Source organism: Berghia stephanieae, chromosome 1, assembly GCF_034508935.2.
Source record: "Berghia stephanieae isolate SIO BIC M18660-M18661 chromosome 1, UCSD_Bste_1.3, whole genome shotgun sequence".
Taxonomy (NCBI): domain Eukaryota; kingdom Metazoa; phylum Mollusca; class Gastropoda; order Nudibranchia; family Aeolidiidae; genus Berghia; species Berghia stephanieae.
The window spans coordinates 96,505,761-96,523,614 of NC_088360.1; the positions used below are offsets into that span (position 1 = coordinate 96,505,761).

General features: G+C 36.2%; 1 protein-coding gene across 3 annotated transcripts in view; it reads left to right on the plus strand.

The window, feature by feature from the left end:
• Nucleotides 1-17,654, plus strand: part of LOC144962463 (microcephalin-like) — a 51,649-nt gene extending 33,995 nt beyond the window's left edge. For all 3 annotated transcript variants that reach the window (XM_078895425.1, XM_078895427.1, XM_078895426.1), the window contains exons 7-13: nt 788-859; nt 3,471-5,040; nt 5,683-5,845; nt 10,300-10,377; nt 11,153-11,293; nt 13,001-13,088; nt 14,346-17,654. In XM_078895425.1, coding sequence (XP_078751551.1) covers nt 788-859; nt 3,471-5,040; nt 5,683-5,845; nt 10,300-10,377; nt 11,153-11,293; nt 13,001-13,088; nt 14,346-14,434 — 2,201 coding nt within the window. In that variant the 3' untranslated portion in view covers nt 14,435-17,654. The remainder of the gene's footprint in view (nt 1-787; nt 860-3,470; nt 5,041-5,682; nt 5,846-10,299; nt 10,378-11,152; nt 11,294-13,000; nt 13,089-14,345) is intronic.
• The last annotated feature ends 200 nt before the right edge of the window (nt 17,655-17,854 follow it).

Below are 17,854 nucleotides of genomic sequence, written 5' to 3' on the forward strand. Positions count from 1 at the left end.
ATAGACTCATGTTCAATCCTAATGTTTTTATTTGGGTTGAATACATATCTCGTAATTTAGAAGAAAATGAGATGCAATCTAACACCGAACCTGAAACCCCCTCAGCCATGTCTTGACCTGACAAATCTTGTGATGGTCGCCATCCAAGCAGCGTCAACTCATTGAATTAAATAAAGACAGGCATTGATCAGATTGGATAGAAGAACTCCTCTTGATGAGATAGCAGGTACAAATAGACATAGAAGCGACTGAAAGCAAGAATTTGTTTAAATAGACCAGATTTGGAGGTGGAACGAGTATGAAAATATCTTTCCACACACAGGTATCAGGAAAAGGGAGGTAATTGATGGAGAACACCCTCCGTATTCACCAGACTTGACACTTTCAGGCTTCCATCTGTTTGGTCCACTGAAGGAGGCAATGAGGGGACATCGCTTTGAAGATTATGAAGAAGCCAAGACAGTTGTGAAAATTGGCTGAAAGTTCAGTCAACTCTGTTTTACGAGGACAGAGTACATGGCCTTACAAAAAGGTGGACTGTAGCTTTCGAGAGCGGCGGAGACTATGTTGAGAAGTAGCTTTCTACTCGGCTAATGCCAAGTTTTTATTTGAAGTATGATGCATGGTATTGATTCATTTTGGTTTAAAGTAATACGCAAAGTCCCATTAATTTTTTAATCACCCTTGTATTACTGTTCTTTATCCAGCTTTGGCAAGAATTATTAAATGGTATTTATCGCTGTTTTAAATTTTTATTTTTCCTTTTCTTTTTTTTTTTTTATTTCAGTAATTGGAGCAGGTGTGGAATCCCCAAAATCTTCCATTCTCGAGACAGCCACGTTGCAGAGAAAGCTTTTCGGTGAGATATGAAATAACATCCATTACTAACTCATGAAAGCATTCTAATGTTGTTGTTTTTTCTGATTTAAGTTTTATATTAAATTGCTCTCAATCCTGTAACACTTTAAAATGACAGCAGCTTTTCATTACTTGAGTAAACATATGTGAGTCCTTGAGGTATATGTGTCTAACAAATCATCTTCCCTACCACCATTACTACAACTACCACCACGACCACAACCTTCACCACCACCACACCCCTACAATCACTACTACAACCACCAGATCATCGGCCATCAACAACCATATAATTTGGAAATTCGTTAGCTATTCTCTCTCACAATGGTTGGAGAAAAATATCCTTTTTGTGGTCAGTCATTCTCACCAGTGGTCGTGTTATCTTAATGAGTTATCTAAGTAATATAATATTAAATACCCCTTTTGTTGCAAGCAGATTAGTAACTACACATACTTAACCTCAAGCACCATTGTAACCATACTATTCTCTTGATATCAGATGTTTGACTGTCTTTGAAGACATTACTATTGTACAACATATTGTCTACGCCAGGCACACACAAGTTTCACATTATTATGTAAACAACCTTATCGGCCCGCCCACCGCTCAATACATCCAACTGGGTGGGGTTCCCTACCTCCACAGTGGGCAGGGAGGTACTTACCGGGTCTTCTATCCCCTTATATCTGTTTTCCAACATGCTTTCTGTCTTTGTTTTGGTGTGATATTGCTTGGTTTTGTCCTGACCCTGGCCGGGGTCCTTGGCTGGGAGAGAAACAGTCAAATGCATAGTTATTGTTTTGGGAGATGATATTTTTTTTAAATTGTAAATCATCTCTCTGTTATGTATTATTATATTTGTTATTTTTAATGTATAATGAAATGTGGGCATTTGAGTGTATTCCTCTTTGTTGGATCTTGTGCTTGTGTCTGGGTGAGACTTATAGGTGATATCAGACTAAGTACATTGATGGTATGCTCTTGGAATCTACATCTGATCCCTATTTGTTCCCAATTCCCCTTTGTCTTACTCTCTCTTGGGTACTTTGATTGTAATTCTAGAACTTTTTACTATCCCATTTTCTTCCTTTGTTACTGGCGCTGATATAACCTAAATGTGTTGCAAGCGCCGTAAAACCCTTAAAAACAATCAAACAAACAATACATCCAAATGTCACAATAACATGTAAACAACTGTATCGGCCCAGTCCACTGTTAAATAAGAAGTCTTAATGAATTCAGTGGTCACAGATTGTAAATTTTCCATATGACAACGTGTTGACTATTTGGTGTGTCACCAAATTTTTACAAATGTACACACTTGATGGATCACTGGTCTGTTGCACACTTAATCTATTCAGAAATATAGAATACTCACTCCAGCAAACAACGGCTACCACAATCATCACCATCTTCGTCATCATCTGAAATTTGAGGTTTTAATCATAAAATGTCCCAGAAATTTGAAATTGATATTCTATGTTTGTTCAGGAATAATTTGACATGGGATGTCCACCCCCTCCTCCACCCCCACCAAGAGATTTTATTTTCTTCTTTTCATGCTTCAATTAAACTAAGAGTAAGTGTCTAAATACTGAGGCAAAGCATATTTTGCTTAACTATGCATATTTTTGTTGGCGTCAATCTAAAAACTCTCTCACTGTAAGTTTTGATCACTAAAAAAAAAGCAGAAGCAATAAACGATCCCCTCCCTTTATTCTCAGACAGGCTACTTGATTTGTGAGTACTAACAATATTCTTTTAAAAGCATATTAGGTTGATACATCTAACAATGTTATACATGTCATACTATTATCAATTTCTGCTGAGACCACCGATGGTTAACATAAATTTTCAGACAATTTTGGAAAAGGCGATTTACAGGCCTGAGTTTAGTGATATTTGTGCTCGCTACAATACTGCTCCAACTTGAATGAAAATTGGTGAAGCTTATTTGCCTTGGGAGGTACCGATAACTCAGTTGGTAGAGCATTTGCTTCACATGCAAAGGGACCGAGATTGATTCCGGGTGAATTGAGATATTTTTATGAGAGCCCCCATTTAACCAGCAGTGCTGGTTGCTAAGTCTATAAGATCTTCTTCTTCTTCTTCTTCTTCTTCTTCTTCTTCTTCTTCTTCTTCTTCTTCTTCTTCTTCTTCTTCTTCTTCTTCTTCTTCTTCTTCTTCTTCTTCTTCTTCTTCTCTCTCTCTCTCTTCAGCTGAGCTTCCTCCTGACTCATCAGATCAGCATTGTTAAGTGTATTACTGGTGGATCTGGTGGAAAGTACTTTGCGATAGACTATGGTCCTATCCAAAGGGTAGTAAGCAATTGCTATTGTCCTTTTTCAAACTGTAGAAATCGAAATATACACTGGCCCTACAGGTCTAATAGCTCTGATGGACTACTTTTGTATTTGGCATATGGCTCAATGCTAGACTGACATGAAAATGGTCTGGATTCAATTCCACAATAAATCAGATCTTTTAAGCGTTTCCCATTGTCCACTTGGCAATGAATTTGCAGCTAGGTCTTAAAATTCGGTAATTAGTATTTTACTGAATGTAATTTTTTTTAAATAATTGTTTTTTTTAAATGTTTCCCTGCTTTTAGAGAAACTTGCTAAAGATATATTCAGTGTGGGCAGCAGTGATGAAGAAGATGATGGCGAGACTACAGCAAGAGTGATTGCCAAGCTCATTGGAGGACTAGAATCCCAGGGTGACTCATCAGGAATATCACTGTCTGATGCAAAAGGGGCTACTGATAGTGCAATCACAATGGATGATCAAATGGAAAGCAATGAAAAGGAAATAGATAATATTTTTCATTCAGAATCTCCCTCCAATGCAAAAAGCAACTTGGATCAGTCTTCGGAACACGGAAAAAGGAGCAGAAATAATTCTAGATCTTCTACCCCAGGGTCAAGTAGAAAAAGTATTGTATGCCGTAAAGAAAATGAACAAAAAATAAGAACAGAGTTAGTGAGAGAAACTAGGCACTCTACTGGTTCATCATCTGATGACTCTTTTGTTCTGAGTCCTATGTGTAATAACGTAGTTCCACAACTAGTTACAGACAACTGTGTTTTAAAGCAAGCATCAAATATAGATGAAAATGAAAGGACATTGACATGTCACACAGAAGTATCTAGTGCATCAAAAGTGACAAGGTTAAAAGCAAGTGGATCTAAGGATAAATCTTTTTCTGAGGATAGTACCCCCAAATCGTCGAAAGCTGTTCATAAAACTGAAACTCAACCCACTAAACCTAAGCCTATCAAAAAAAGAAAACTTTTTTCAGATCCTCTTTTCTCCATGGCTGTTCTACAAATTGGAGAAGAGGAAGCTCCATCAAAACAGTCACCGGAGGTTCCCACATCTCACACAAAAACATTAAATGATGATGGTAAACACCGAGCTTCTAAAGCTAAGAGGAAAAGAAATACAGAGGCTGCTGAAGTATCTTTTCTGTTTAGTGGTGCCATTGGTAATGAAACGAGTAAAGAAAAAGACACAAATACATTACGAAGACGAAGTAAAAGACTAAGTGTAAATAATATATCAGGTCTTTCATGTTCATCTACAAGAAATGCTGATTGTGGTAATCGAGATGCTTCTACTAACAAACTTGTTAATGATATTAGTACTGCTGAAACAAGTTCAACAAATATCCAACAAAATCGGCATAGTCTAGGAACATCAATGTCCATTCTGTACGGAACAGATTCTAAAATGTTAAATTCTAGTTTAAATAGTTGTTCAAGAAGAAGTTTAGAAGAATTCTCCATGAGACCTCTAAAAAGTAAAAACAATAAAATTACCTCTGGCAAACAGTGCGATAAGAAAAATACTAGGATTCCAAGAAAAAGAACTTTAGCATCTCATGACAATTCTTTAGAGGACGTCACGGAAAGGATGCAAAAGTCTTTAGAAATTACAAATACTGGGAAAAAAGTTGAAAGTATTCCTCCAACAAAGAAACAGAAGACAGATCAGTCTTTATCAGAGAAGAGATCAGATTCAGGATCTATGGATTGTAAAGACACAGGTAGTGGTAGTAGTTCTGAATCATCAATAGAGAGATTAGCTGCTCCCTGCAGCCTGCGGCATGCCCATTCTTTGATCATAGAGAATGCTGGAAGAGGAAAGCTGTCTTTGGTGATGACGAGTTTACACAGGCAGTAAGTGTCTTCATTTTTCTATTTTCAATTGTCATTTTATATAATTTTGAAACTAGTCGTTGAAAAATGTGTTTTATTTAGTTTTTAAACTTATCGTTGAAAAAAAGTTTTTGTTTTTTTTTAATTTACCAATTAGAAATTTAGTGATTCACTTGATCATATACACACATTTTACAATAATTGTTCTTCGTTCATTGTGCATTAATTACTACAGTACTTGATGGAATCTAGCATGCTGAATCTCAGCATGCTTTGCAATACTGCACACTGGAGCTGGGTGACCGAATTTTATATACATAGTAAGTGGTTACCTCGCGTGGGCATCAGATTTTGGCTTGTTCAGATTCTAACCCGTTTTTGGTCTCTCCCGACAGCGTGCTATTATCTGGTGAGTACTGTATCACTATTACTATTATGTACCTTAAATTGCAACACAGCTTGTTTTCCTGCAACGTAGATCATTTTCTTCGACTCCACTATAAAGTGGTGTTTCCATGCCTCTTAGACTTTCTGACAAAGTTAAATGCAGACACTTTGTATTTGGTCAAGTTTAAAATAAATTCACCTTTCCTGAAAATGATATTGAACTAGGAATGAACTTTATTAACCATGCTACACTGTTGTATTCATTTTACATTGCAGTGAACAAGATACCATACATTCTATTGTAAAGAAGCTGGGTGTGTTTAGACTTCTGGATATTGTGGAGACTTCTACGACACATGTCGTATGTGGAGAACCAAGAAGGACACTCAACCTGCTACGTGCAATAGCTGGAGGCTGCTGGATCTTGAAGAAAGAATGGGTTCGTTTGTTTGCTTAAATATTTGTTGTACAAATAAGAATAGCGTGACATCTTTTCTGTTAATTAATCCAAATCTTGTAACTTTCTCAAGCAGCTCAGTGGTGCAGCAGTTTCGTGTCTCATCTTGTCACAAAAGTCAAGCAATTTAAGCAATTATGGAGGGGGGAGCTAATTTGGTTAAATTCAGATTTTTGGATAAAATAATGAACATATTTTTATTTTGCCCAGAAACGGATATATGACTATATTGAATTACACTAGATCTACAACAAATTTGAAATATTTTAATGTGATTATTTTATGTAAATGAGGATGGAAATCTTAGATTTTTCTTTAATGCAGATTTTTTCAAAATGGAAATTTGGAAGTTGTTTTCTGAGTGGGTTGGCCTCTGTGCATTCACAGTCAGAATTAATTACATTGAATATTTATGTAAATATGGGTAAAAATATTTCATCTTGGGATTATGTGGTCAAGTGGTACGACACTCGCTTCCGGATCGGAAGGTCCTGAGTTTGAGCCTCGCTCTGCGCATAGTTGAGTCCTTGGAAAGGCTCTTTACTCACATTCTCTCATAGTACTCAGGTGTAAAATGAGTACCTGGCCATTAACAGTGTTGTCTCTGTCCTGAAAAAAAATTGTAATATCGCCTCAGGTCTCGTTCTAAATGTTACGTGTTGCTGTTTGTCAAGGACTCCTTGTAAAGCGCTTTGAGCACATTTAGTGGATATTGCGCTATTCTTCTTCTTCTAGGTTCCATGCCTGGTCCAGGCTTCGGATACTGCATGAATTATCTCTCTCCATTCCTCCCTGTCTCTTGCTTTTTCAAACAGCTCTTGGATTGTTAGGTTGGTGAAGCCCTTCAGTAGGTCTATGAGTGTTTTTCTTTGTCTCCCCCGGGCGCGTTTACCAGGTATTTTTCCACAACTTGCCAGGTATTCATTCTTATCTTTCCTTACTATGTGTCCGAAAAAGGATAGTTGTCGATCCGCTATTAAGGGCATTAGTTTCCTTTGTTGGTATGTTTGTTTTAGCACTTCTTCGTTCGTTTTGTGTGCAGTATACGATATTCTCTGCATCCTTCTCAAACACCACATTTCAAAAGCTTCAATGTTCTTTTGTGTTTCTGCATTTGTAGTCCAGTTTTCTCATCCGTATAACAAGATTGGCCACACGTAGCACTTCAAGACTTGGAATCTAATCCTGAACGACATGTTTGTTTTTCAAAATGTTTCCGAGGTCCATAAAGGCCTGTTTGGCTTGAGTTATTCTTGCTCGTATGTCTCGGTTACATCTTCCATCTGTTGTCACTATTGAACCCAGGTATTTAAAACTTTCTACGTTGGTAAGTTGCTCACCGTGAATTGTTATATTGCAGGTGTTGTTGTTTTCGGGGTTTTTCTGTATTATCATGCATTCCGTTTTGGTGATATTCACTTCCATTCCCTTGGCTTCACTATCTACTACCACTTTGTCAACAATCTTTTGAAGTTGGATTTCTGATGTTGCAACGAGTACCGTATCGTCTGCGTATCTTATATTATTTATGTTGTGACCTCCTACTTTTATTCCCTCCATATTAGTTATGCCCCTCATGATTGTTTCTTGGTATAGATTAAACAGATCTGATGAGGCAACACACCCTTGATGGACTCCTTTCTTAATAGGAATGGAATTTCCTGTAGAGTGTCCGATTTTGATAGATGCCTGCTGGGTGTAGTATAATGTTTGCATGAGTCTGAGGTCTTTCTCATCAGTGCCAATGGAGTGCAGTTGTTTTAGTATTTCTTCGTGGCGTACTCTATCAAAAGCTTTTTTATAGTCGACAAAACAGAGGTATAGTGGGGTCTGAACCTGTATAGCTCTTTCACTTAAAACACGGAGGAGGTATATTGCGTTCCTTGTCCCTCTGTCAGGTTGGAATCCATATTGTTCTTCTGCGATTTCGGGGTTAATCTTATTCCTTAGCCTGTTGATAATTATACGCAACAGTATTTTGTTGATGTGGCTTATTAAACTTATAGTTCTAAAATTTTCGCATCTGACTGCACCTGCTTTCTTTGGTATTGCTATGAAAATAGAGTTACAGAGATCTTCTGGAATTTTCCCAGTGTTGTATATATTGTTGAATAATATGTGAAGTTCATCAATTGCTAGATCTCCTAGGCTTTTTAATACCTCTACAGATATTTCATCAGGGCCTGTTGCTTTACCATCCCTCATTCGTTCCATGGCATGTTCAATTTCACTTTTGGTGATGTTTGGTCCGCCTAATGGTTCTTTGAATTTCAGTGGTGGTTCATTTCTATTTGGATCATTGTACAGTTCGCCTATGTATTCTACCCATCGGCTTTCTATATGTTGTTCTTCAAATAGCAGTTCCCCTTGTTTGTTCTGGATACAACTTCCTGCTGCTTTGCTTTTCCTTTTCCCTGATAGTTGTTTTATTCTTTGGTGAGCTTGTTGGGGGTTGGGTTTGTATTCTCTTTAGATTTCGCAGCATTTCCAGTCTAGATAGTTCTCGTGTGCCTCGATGCATTTGGATTTTATGTGGTTGTTCAATGTTTGGTATTCTGCAGACCCTCTGTTGCATTTTCGTCTTTCTTCAAATAGGTTTAGAATTTCATTTGTCATCCATTCCTTTTTGCTGTTTATTTGAGCTACTGGTAAATGCTTTTCTGCAGTTGCTTTGACACACTTTTGGAATATATCAAATTGTTTTTCACATTTTTCGTTATCAGGTTCACTTTGGCTTTGTATCATGAGTGCACTTTCAAATTCTTCTCTCATTTTTGTTTGTATGCCATTGTCTTTGCATAACCTGTAATCCCTCTTTTTTCTACCAGCTGTTCTCTGAATAGCTTTAAACTTTATCCTTACTGTACAAACAACTGGGACATGGTCACTGTCTACATCGGCGCCTGGGTAGGTTTTGCAATTTAATATGCCATTTCTGAATCTTGATGATACTGCTATAAAGTCTATCTGGTTCCTTGCTCTGTCCCCTGGTGATTGCCATGTCCAGGTTCTTCTTGGGTGTTGTTGAAACCAGGTGTTTGAAATCATTAATTTATTTGTTCTACACCAATCTGCCCAGATGTTTCCTCGTTCATTTCTGTCTCCGAGTCCATGTGGTCCGATTATGTCACCATCTCTGCCTCTGCCAATCTTAGCATTTAGGTCCCCCATTACCATAAGGACTTTTTGTGATTTACACATTCGTTTTGCTTTGTCTAGTCAATGGTAAAACTCTGTCATTTCTGCATCTGTCACCTCTTCTGTTGGTGCATAAACTTGAATAATATTGGTGTCAACTACAGGTCCTCTTAGCTTAACCAGCAAAACTCTGTCTGAAATTGCTACGTGCCCTTTGTAAAATTTGGTTGATTGTTGGTCTAAGATCATCCCTACTCCTTTTTGGAAAGAGGTTCCACCACTCCATATGATCTTGTATGTCGTGTTGTTTTCTTGTTTTGACATGGTTCCCTGCTCTTTCCATCTCATCTCTGCCAGGCCAAGAATATTTATTTTGAGCCGTTTCATTTCTTTTAGAATGTTGTTTAGTTTTCCTTTTTGGGCACAGGTCCTGACATTCCATGTCCCAATTTTGGTTTTGTCACATTTGTTAAATTTATTTCGCCTAGTAACTGGCTGACGGTTCGGTGTGACCTGACGAACATCACACTCCCAACCGAGCGAGGCAGCAGTCTTCCGTGAAAACGTGCTCCCCTTTACGCTGTCACCGTTTAACTTTTTGGACTTATTCATGCAGTTAACTCGGCAAAGTTACAAGAATGGTTTGCCATTGCCTATTCTTGTCGCCCTCTGCAGTTAGCCAGCTTGACCTGTTACCGTTCGACACCACGAAGAGGTTGCAGTAGGGCTTGATGATGATCTATCTTTGCAGACTTGGCATCATCCATTTGTCGAACATTGCGCTATATAAAAGGCCAATTAAAAATTATACAGATTTTTTTCTGGAAATTTGGAATTTTGACTTTAAATATAAAATACAGTTTGTTGTTGTTGTTGTTGTTGTTGTCTGTGATGGGTACAGGGTTGAAAGTTGGCTGGAAATTTCCCTCACTGCTAGTTTCTAGCTATTAAATACAGGTGACAGTTGGAAAACAAAAGTCCTGCTGCTAATGGCTGATCAAAACAAAACTAAAAAAAAAACCCAGCAAATCTCATTTAGTATTAATTCAACTAAATTGTAAGGGGAAATTAATTATGAAAAATATACAGACTGTTGCTTCTTTTTTACTACGATTTGACAACACTAGATATATTCCTAACCATGGATATAGGAATTAAATTTTGTTTTGCTTTCATTTCTTTTCTATTCTGCACAAAAAAAAAAAAATGCCCCAAAACCAAAGACTATAATTTAATTTTAAAATTATAAATGTTGTGTGTCTGAAAGTAGTGCCTTTTGTTTTCTTTCTCCTACACAGGTGTTGGAATCACTTGAGGCAGGCACGTGGTTGATGGAAGAGAATTATGAAATGGTTGAGGAATTTCCAGCAGCTAAGGTCTGTTACGTTGCTAGTCTAACCTGTCATTTGTAAGATAAGATTAAAAGACTGTTCCTGAGATACTTGACAGAACACATTTAAAAAAATTAAGGGGGAAAATTGACTTCAAATATTGATGAATTAAATTGAGCTTCAATTTGTCAAAAGTCCCAAAGCTGAAATTTCAAAGAGGAATTCAGTTTTGAGACTTTTTGACAAACCGATGGCCTTTTAATTGATTGGTGCAGGGTTCCCGCGGCCTAAAATTCAAGGACTCCTTGAAAACACAATGATTTTGGTATTATGGGTTTTTATAGAAAGTTGATGGTTTGGTAAATGTAATATGAGCATTGATTTCAGAAGAAAATATTTTAATTTCTGAGGTCGTAAATTTGACTCTGAAATTTTGCTATGACTATGATTGAAGTTTCAAATATTTGATTATCACAAAGTTCTTATACAACAGTTTTGTGTTGTTTCTTTCTTCTTTTTTTGTTTTGGTTTGTTGTTGTTTTTTTAACCCCTAGAATTAGAATATTTAAACATTTTTCACCCTGGATTGCCATGTAGGAATATTTTATATCAATATTCATTTTCTTAGAATTCCCTCTGTGAGGCATCAAGAGATTCTGTCCACTAGACATCCAATTAATAATGTCTAAATAACAGGAATCTCCCATGTTGTCCAAATGAACATATTCACTTATTCAATTATTCCTTATTAATTTTGGTGAGTATTGAAATTTTTTTAGTTTAAACTGATTTGTCCCTTTAATACTTTTGTTTCACACAGGAATTCCGATTGAAAAGGCAGAATTTGGGTAAAATGTACAGAGCAGATCTGTTTTCACACATAGGTCCCATTCATGTTTCTAAAGACTGTGTGCCACCACCCAAAGAACTTGTATACCTTATTATGCTGTGTTCTGGACAGGTAAGATTATTTTTTTTGATTCACCTTTTTTTTTCAAAAGTGTTGAATGACTTATGGAATTGTTTCTCCGTTCTAAAAGTAATTTTCACTGTTAACTAACCTTTGTCCCCTTCCAAGAAAAATATAGAAAAAAAAATTTTTCAAGATAAAATTTTTCTTTACGTTATTTTGCTCAAATTTTAAAAGTTATTAGAGCACATTGTGGCTATTTTTCTTCTTTATGGAAGATCCTGGATCCTTGTTGGGCATAGCTAGCTTCCCAAACAGCCCAACAGAACTCCTTTCTCGTTTTCAACTGTGCTTTGCATCCTGCCTCTGAGGTTGTTCTCCCCATCCAGTTCTGCTATGTCTTAAGAACACTTCTGCTCCTGTTTACCTCAGAAGCTCCCTCCATGCAAAACCATTACATTCAGTGGTGATTATCTTCCACGGATCCTCAGAATTCCGGGATTTGAGGATTTTTCAGTAGTTTTCTGCTGATTTTTCGGTATCAGACGTATTCCATGATTAAACCCGAGGCGACTAAGAGATATTTACAGGAGAGAAAAAAACACATCTGTGTCTTGTCATATTTTGACACCTGTACTGTGCTCAATTGTATGAAATTTGGTGACATTCCCATTTCTATGAAGCTAGCCTAGACAGACTGGCAACAAATATCAAAATTGACTCAAGACCAGTGGTGGTCTTAGATGAGTGTATGGTCCAAAGTGAAGTGGATGTCGCAAATGAGTCTAGATTTTTTGGATTTTTTCTCTGTAGCTGTAGCATGATTGTCCAAATGGCGATCTCATAAGTATTATGGGCAGATTTATTTTTTGAAGGGGGATTGGGGAGTTGTTTTACTTTTTATTTTTGTTTTTCTTCTTTAATTTATTTGATTTTTATTGATAAAAGAATTCATTACAACTCCCTTCCAACTGCAATAAAATTAATTGACAAAATATTTCGGCTGAGTGGTCAGTCTCTCTCTCTCTCTCTCTCTCTCTCTCTCTCTCTCTCTCTCTCTCTCTCTCTCTCTCTCTCTCTCTCTCTCTCTCTCTCTCTCTCTCTCCTCTCTCTCCCCTCTCTCCCACTCTCTCTCTCTCTCTCTCTCTCTCTCTCTCTCTCTCTCTCTGTCTCCTGCTTCTTTTTCCATCGTTCATATTTCTCTCTCAACTTTCCTTCTGTCTTCATGATGTGTTTGTAGAAGTCATCTGGTTATAGGGAGAATGTAAACAATGGTGATCAACGTAGGAAGGCAGTAATAAGACTTATGTTGAATTTCTTTGTTATTTTAAAAAGCTTTGTTAAATAAAGTATGTTTCACAATTTTTTGAGATTCATGAATCTAATTTATAAACCACGAGGTTTGGAGTGACAAATAAATTGTAGTCTGCTTTGTATTTTAAAATCAATTCTTTCTGGCCTCTTAACACAATCTCTGGAATGCAGCGGGTCGTATATGTCATATTTTAGGCCATTTGAAATTGTTTTGTGGAAAGGATCATTCATTTAAAAATTGCAAAAAAATTATCTAATGATAAGAATAAGAACTGATATGCACTAGCACTAGTACATGATGATACATGCCTTTGATAACTTAGCACTTTAAATATTTCAGATGGATTGACACATTTTCGCCCTTTTTGACCAAATGCCATTATCATCACTGTACTTTATATTAAGCTTATTTTTCTTCAATGTTCCATTTTACTTTATTTGCAGGTTACCAATTCAAAGCAAAGAGCATCTCTCTTCCTCGGTATGGAACACCTGCCAGATAAGACTATAGTTAAACCAACATGGGTGTTAGGTATGTTGTAAACTTCTTTCATATGGGTATTAGGTATGTTGTAAACTTCTTTCATATGGGTGTTAGGTATGTTGTAAACTTCTTTCATATGGGTATTAAGTATGTTGTAAACTTCTTTCATATGGGTATTAGGTATGTTGTAAACTTCTTTCATATAGGTATTAGGTATGTTGTAAACTTCTTTCATATGGGTATTAGGTATGTTGTAAACTTCTTTCATATGGGTATTAGGTATGTTGTAAACTTCTTTCATGGGTATTAGGTATGTTGTAAACTTCTTTCATGGGTATTAGGTATGTTGTAAACTTCTTTCATGTTTGGAAATGTTCCTTTTTATTTTCTCTGTATATTCTTTTAATTTTTTTTTAAATTTTAGAATCAATTTTGAATCATCCAGAACAGCCACTCTTACAAATGTAACTGATATTTACAAATTTTTCATGTTGTAAACTTCTTTCATGGGTATTAGGTATGTTGTAAACTTCTTTCATGTTTGGAAATGTTCCTTTTTATTTTCTCTGTATATTCTTTTAATTTTTTTTTAAATTTTAGAATCAATTTTGAATCATCCAGAACAGCCACTCTTACAAATGTAACTGATATTTACAAATTTTTGATGGCCAAATTCGGAATGTTTACCCCCAATTTGGATTTTTGATTTTTAAAAATATAGAGAAAAATTGGTAAAAATGTGATTTTTTCAAACAGAAATGGATCATTACCAAATTAAAGTGCATTTCACCTATTTTAACGTGGATAAAAGTGAAAGCACTGCTAAAGCCAAAATAATATTGAGCTGCTATCAAAGTAACGGTTTTTATGGAAGGTTAGAGATCTTGTATCTTGTTTTGTATGTGTCTTTAGTTTTTCTTGAAGCATAAATTGTCACATGAGGAGGTGACTTTCAAAGTCTGTTAAGTCAAATCCGGAAAGAAAAACTGAGTTAAAACCCTCAAGCAATCTACTGGATGCCTCAGAACCTCCTAGATAAATTTGAAGTTTCAAAACACTCTGGGTATTGTTTATATGAGGCAAATAAGACAAGCATTTTCCTCTTTATGAAACTAGATAAATGACACAAATATGGAGTTTTCTATGAATGATGAAAATACTTAGCACATTTGGAAGGCCCCCTCCTCACATACAGTTTATGTTTGTCGCATGTGTCAGGCCATCAAATCGGTATACAAAACATTGATAGGAGTAATCAGCCAAATACTATTCTATTTATGTCCCTTTTTTTCATTCTTAATCCAGATAGTATAATGAAGATGTCGTTAGAAGATCCAGGCAATTACATCATTCCAGCTTCATCGAGTCGCAGAGAGAACAGTCCAGAGTTTTAATATATTGGCCACAAAAACAAATCACCAGTTACGGATTCTGAGTATTTTTCTAAGTTTCATAAATGAACTAAGAAACGTGAAAAATACTTTACATCTTGTAATATGGAAGGTGTCTTTATTGATTTAACCAGTGGGGAAAACACAATTTATGCCATAGATACTCTTTGTCTTTGACACATGATGGGAATAAGTACAAATATTTCTATTAAAACAATACATTGAAATCAAGTTTTGTTTCACGCATGACTGGTTGGACAGCAGACTTGTTTGGATGTTTTCTACCTTTTTCTATTGTATATACAGTTGATGTCAGCAGGTCCAACAAAAATTATAATTTGATGGACTAATATCACAGAGCCTTTCTTCACCCGGGTATCTCAAACTATACCTCTATTCGATAAGGTACACAAGAGGTCACAGTAAAATCCATGAAACAATCTGCATTTCATGACTGCTGATTAAAGCTTAGGTCTTCTGATTGCTAGTACCTAGTGCTTGTACTACATTGCTCAAACAGACGGACATAGTATGTGGACAAAAGAGGATTCAAAATTATGAGGGCATATAGTTTATTCCAAGTAGTAACCTTTTTCTCCTTATTGACCAACTACATTCAAAACGAACACACTGTCCATACAGGTTATATAGAATCATCTCCTTTCCTCCAAGAAAACACATTTAGTCATTGTCTTATAAAGTCATCTGATATACCATTGAACTCCAGTCAGTCAAATTTAGAGATAAAACAATTGAATAACAACCAGAGTCAAATCAGTACAACACCACAGGCATACCACAGCAAGATCATTAATTTTTGGGAAATCACTGCCATATATATCTGGACACTTCAGTCTATAAAAAGTTAACACATTCACTTGTGCACAAAAGGAGAACTTGAACATACATTATATTACTTATTCAACATGCAAGAATACCCTAAACATTGACACCTATATGACACTATAAAGTCGGCATTTCCTGAGACAACCACACAAAAGCAGTACCGTATACATCTTCAAACTATAATGCCTAACAGTCATTAAAAAAATATATAATTTTGACTTGAATGGTAAGGGATTTAAGTATAGAAAAAAGTTATCAAGCCATTAAAAAGTTGGCTTTCAAATGTGCCCAAAACTCATAATATTTAAATCAGTTAAATGCTTAAAAAATAATATTAGTATTATTTTCGTCTAATGGTTTATATTTTATTCCTAAACTGATATTTGGACATAATTCATTGCATGGAGTACTATGGGAGAGAAAATAAGGATCTCACCAAGTCATGCCAAATAAGAAATTTACACTAAAAAATTCATATCTTTTAAGGTTTTACTGCCCGGACAACAAAACTTGGCATGTGTCAAGATCATCATTTTTACTTTACAATGATGCTTGTTTCAATCATTTTCTGCCGCTGGCAATTAAATTATTGATATGCAAATTTTTCCGGACAAAATGGCTGACACCTGTTGACATTGAGCTTCGGCTCAGTGGATAGTCTTATGTTTCCATTTATTCACTGTGTGGAATCTTTAATTTTTACCTGATGTGGACTAATCTTAATATTGGAACTTTTAACTTAAGATCTATTAAAAGTAACATTCGAAAGGAACAACTGTGTCAAGATTTAGAAAGTTATAAAATCGATGTGTTGTGTTTACAAGAGACGAAGATCCAAGATGGCGTCGACCAAACAATAAATGGTCACAGACTGCTGTGCTTTGCTTCCAGTTCACCTCACTATGGATGTGGATTTCTCATAAATAAAAACTGCAGGGATTTGACTAGTGACGAATGGAATGTTTCGGACAGAATATGTGTTCTTGAGCTTAAGTGTAAGATCAATTCAAGGAACCAGAATAACGATAACAAAGACGATCACGGTAAGAAGACGTTCACTATCTCAATCGTAAATGTTTACGCACCAACAAGTCAACGCGCAAAACAATACCCAGAGGAAACTGATAAATTTTACAAAGACCTAGACGATACACTGAACAAAATAGGAAACAAATCAATATTAATAATTGCTGGAGATTTTAATGCCAAAGTAGGAAAACGTCTCGACAGTGACACACTATGTTTAGGATCATACTCAAAAGGAAAACGTAACGATAATGGAGAAAAATTAGTCCAGTTCTGTGAACAGAGAAAACTTTTCATAACAAACAGTGCTTTCAACCACCCATCAAGACACCAGACAACATGGGTAGGACAAAGGAAAGACCAAACCCAAGACAAAATGATAACAATACACAACCAAATAGACTATATCATATGTCGACACCGCCATAAACACTACTCAACCAACTCGCGATCATACGGTGGTACACTGCTAACATCCGATCACAAACTTGTAAAAACGAATTTCAACATAAATGTGTACAGACAACGAAGACAGAAAGGTAAAACGGCAGTCAAAATAAACACGGCAAAAATAGTAAATGAGCGAGAATGTCGCATTCATTACCAATATGAACTTAACTCAAGTCTATGGAAAATAAAGCAAAACAGTAATCCAAACAATGAATGGAAAGAGACGCAAGCGGCAATGAAATATGCGGGGGAAGAAAGTGCAGGCTCTATTAATACAACTAAGAACAAACCAAATCGAACGCCTAACATCGCTATTAACGATCTATCGCGGCAACAAAAAGAACTTAGGATCAGGATACAAAACACGAAAGACTCGGAAGAAATAATAAACCTGAAAACGGAACGAAACAAAATACTGCATTCAATTCGATCACTTACAATAAAACACAGAAACGAGGAATTAGACAAAAAAGTGGAAGACATAGAAAAGTCCAAAAATAACGCATCGTCTATGTTCAAAGCGACGAAATCTCTGAACCGAAAACCATTCGAGAACCCAAAACTACAGGATAAATTTGGCAAACAGACAACAAATCCCAACGATATCCTTGACATTGTAACTGACCACTTCCAGCAGAAATTTCACAAACAAGTCTCACAAATATCGCCCTTCTCAGGAAACCCTAGAGACCTAAACAACCGCATCACAACAACTGAAGTTAGAAATAGCATAAAGTGCCTAAACAATAACAGATCCCCAGGCGAAGATGAAATTCCCGCTGAATTGCTGAAATGCGGTACCCTCTCCCTGGATCTGAGCATTGCAAACATAATGAACAAAACATTCTCAACACACAAAGACTGGGACATAAACAGCGGTGTCCTAATTACAATACAAAAACCAGGAAAAACGAAAGGACCCGTAAACAACCTGCGCCCAATAACATTACTGAATACCCTAAGAAAAACACTGTCAACTATTGTCCTCAACAGAATTAGACCGAAAATAGAAAATTATCTATCACATAGCCAAAGCGGGTTTTGCCAAGACCGAAGCACATCGGACGTTGTATGGACACATAAATGGTTGGCAGCAAAGGC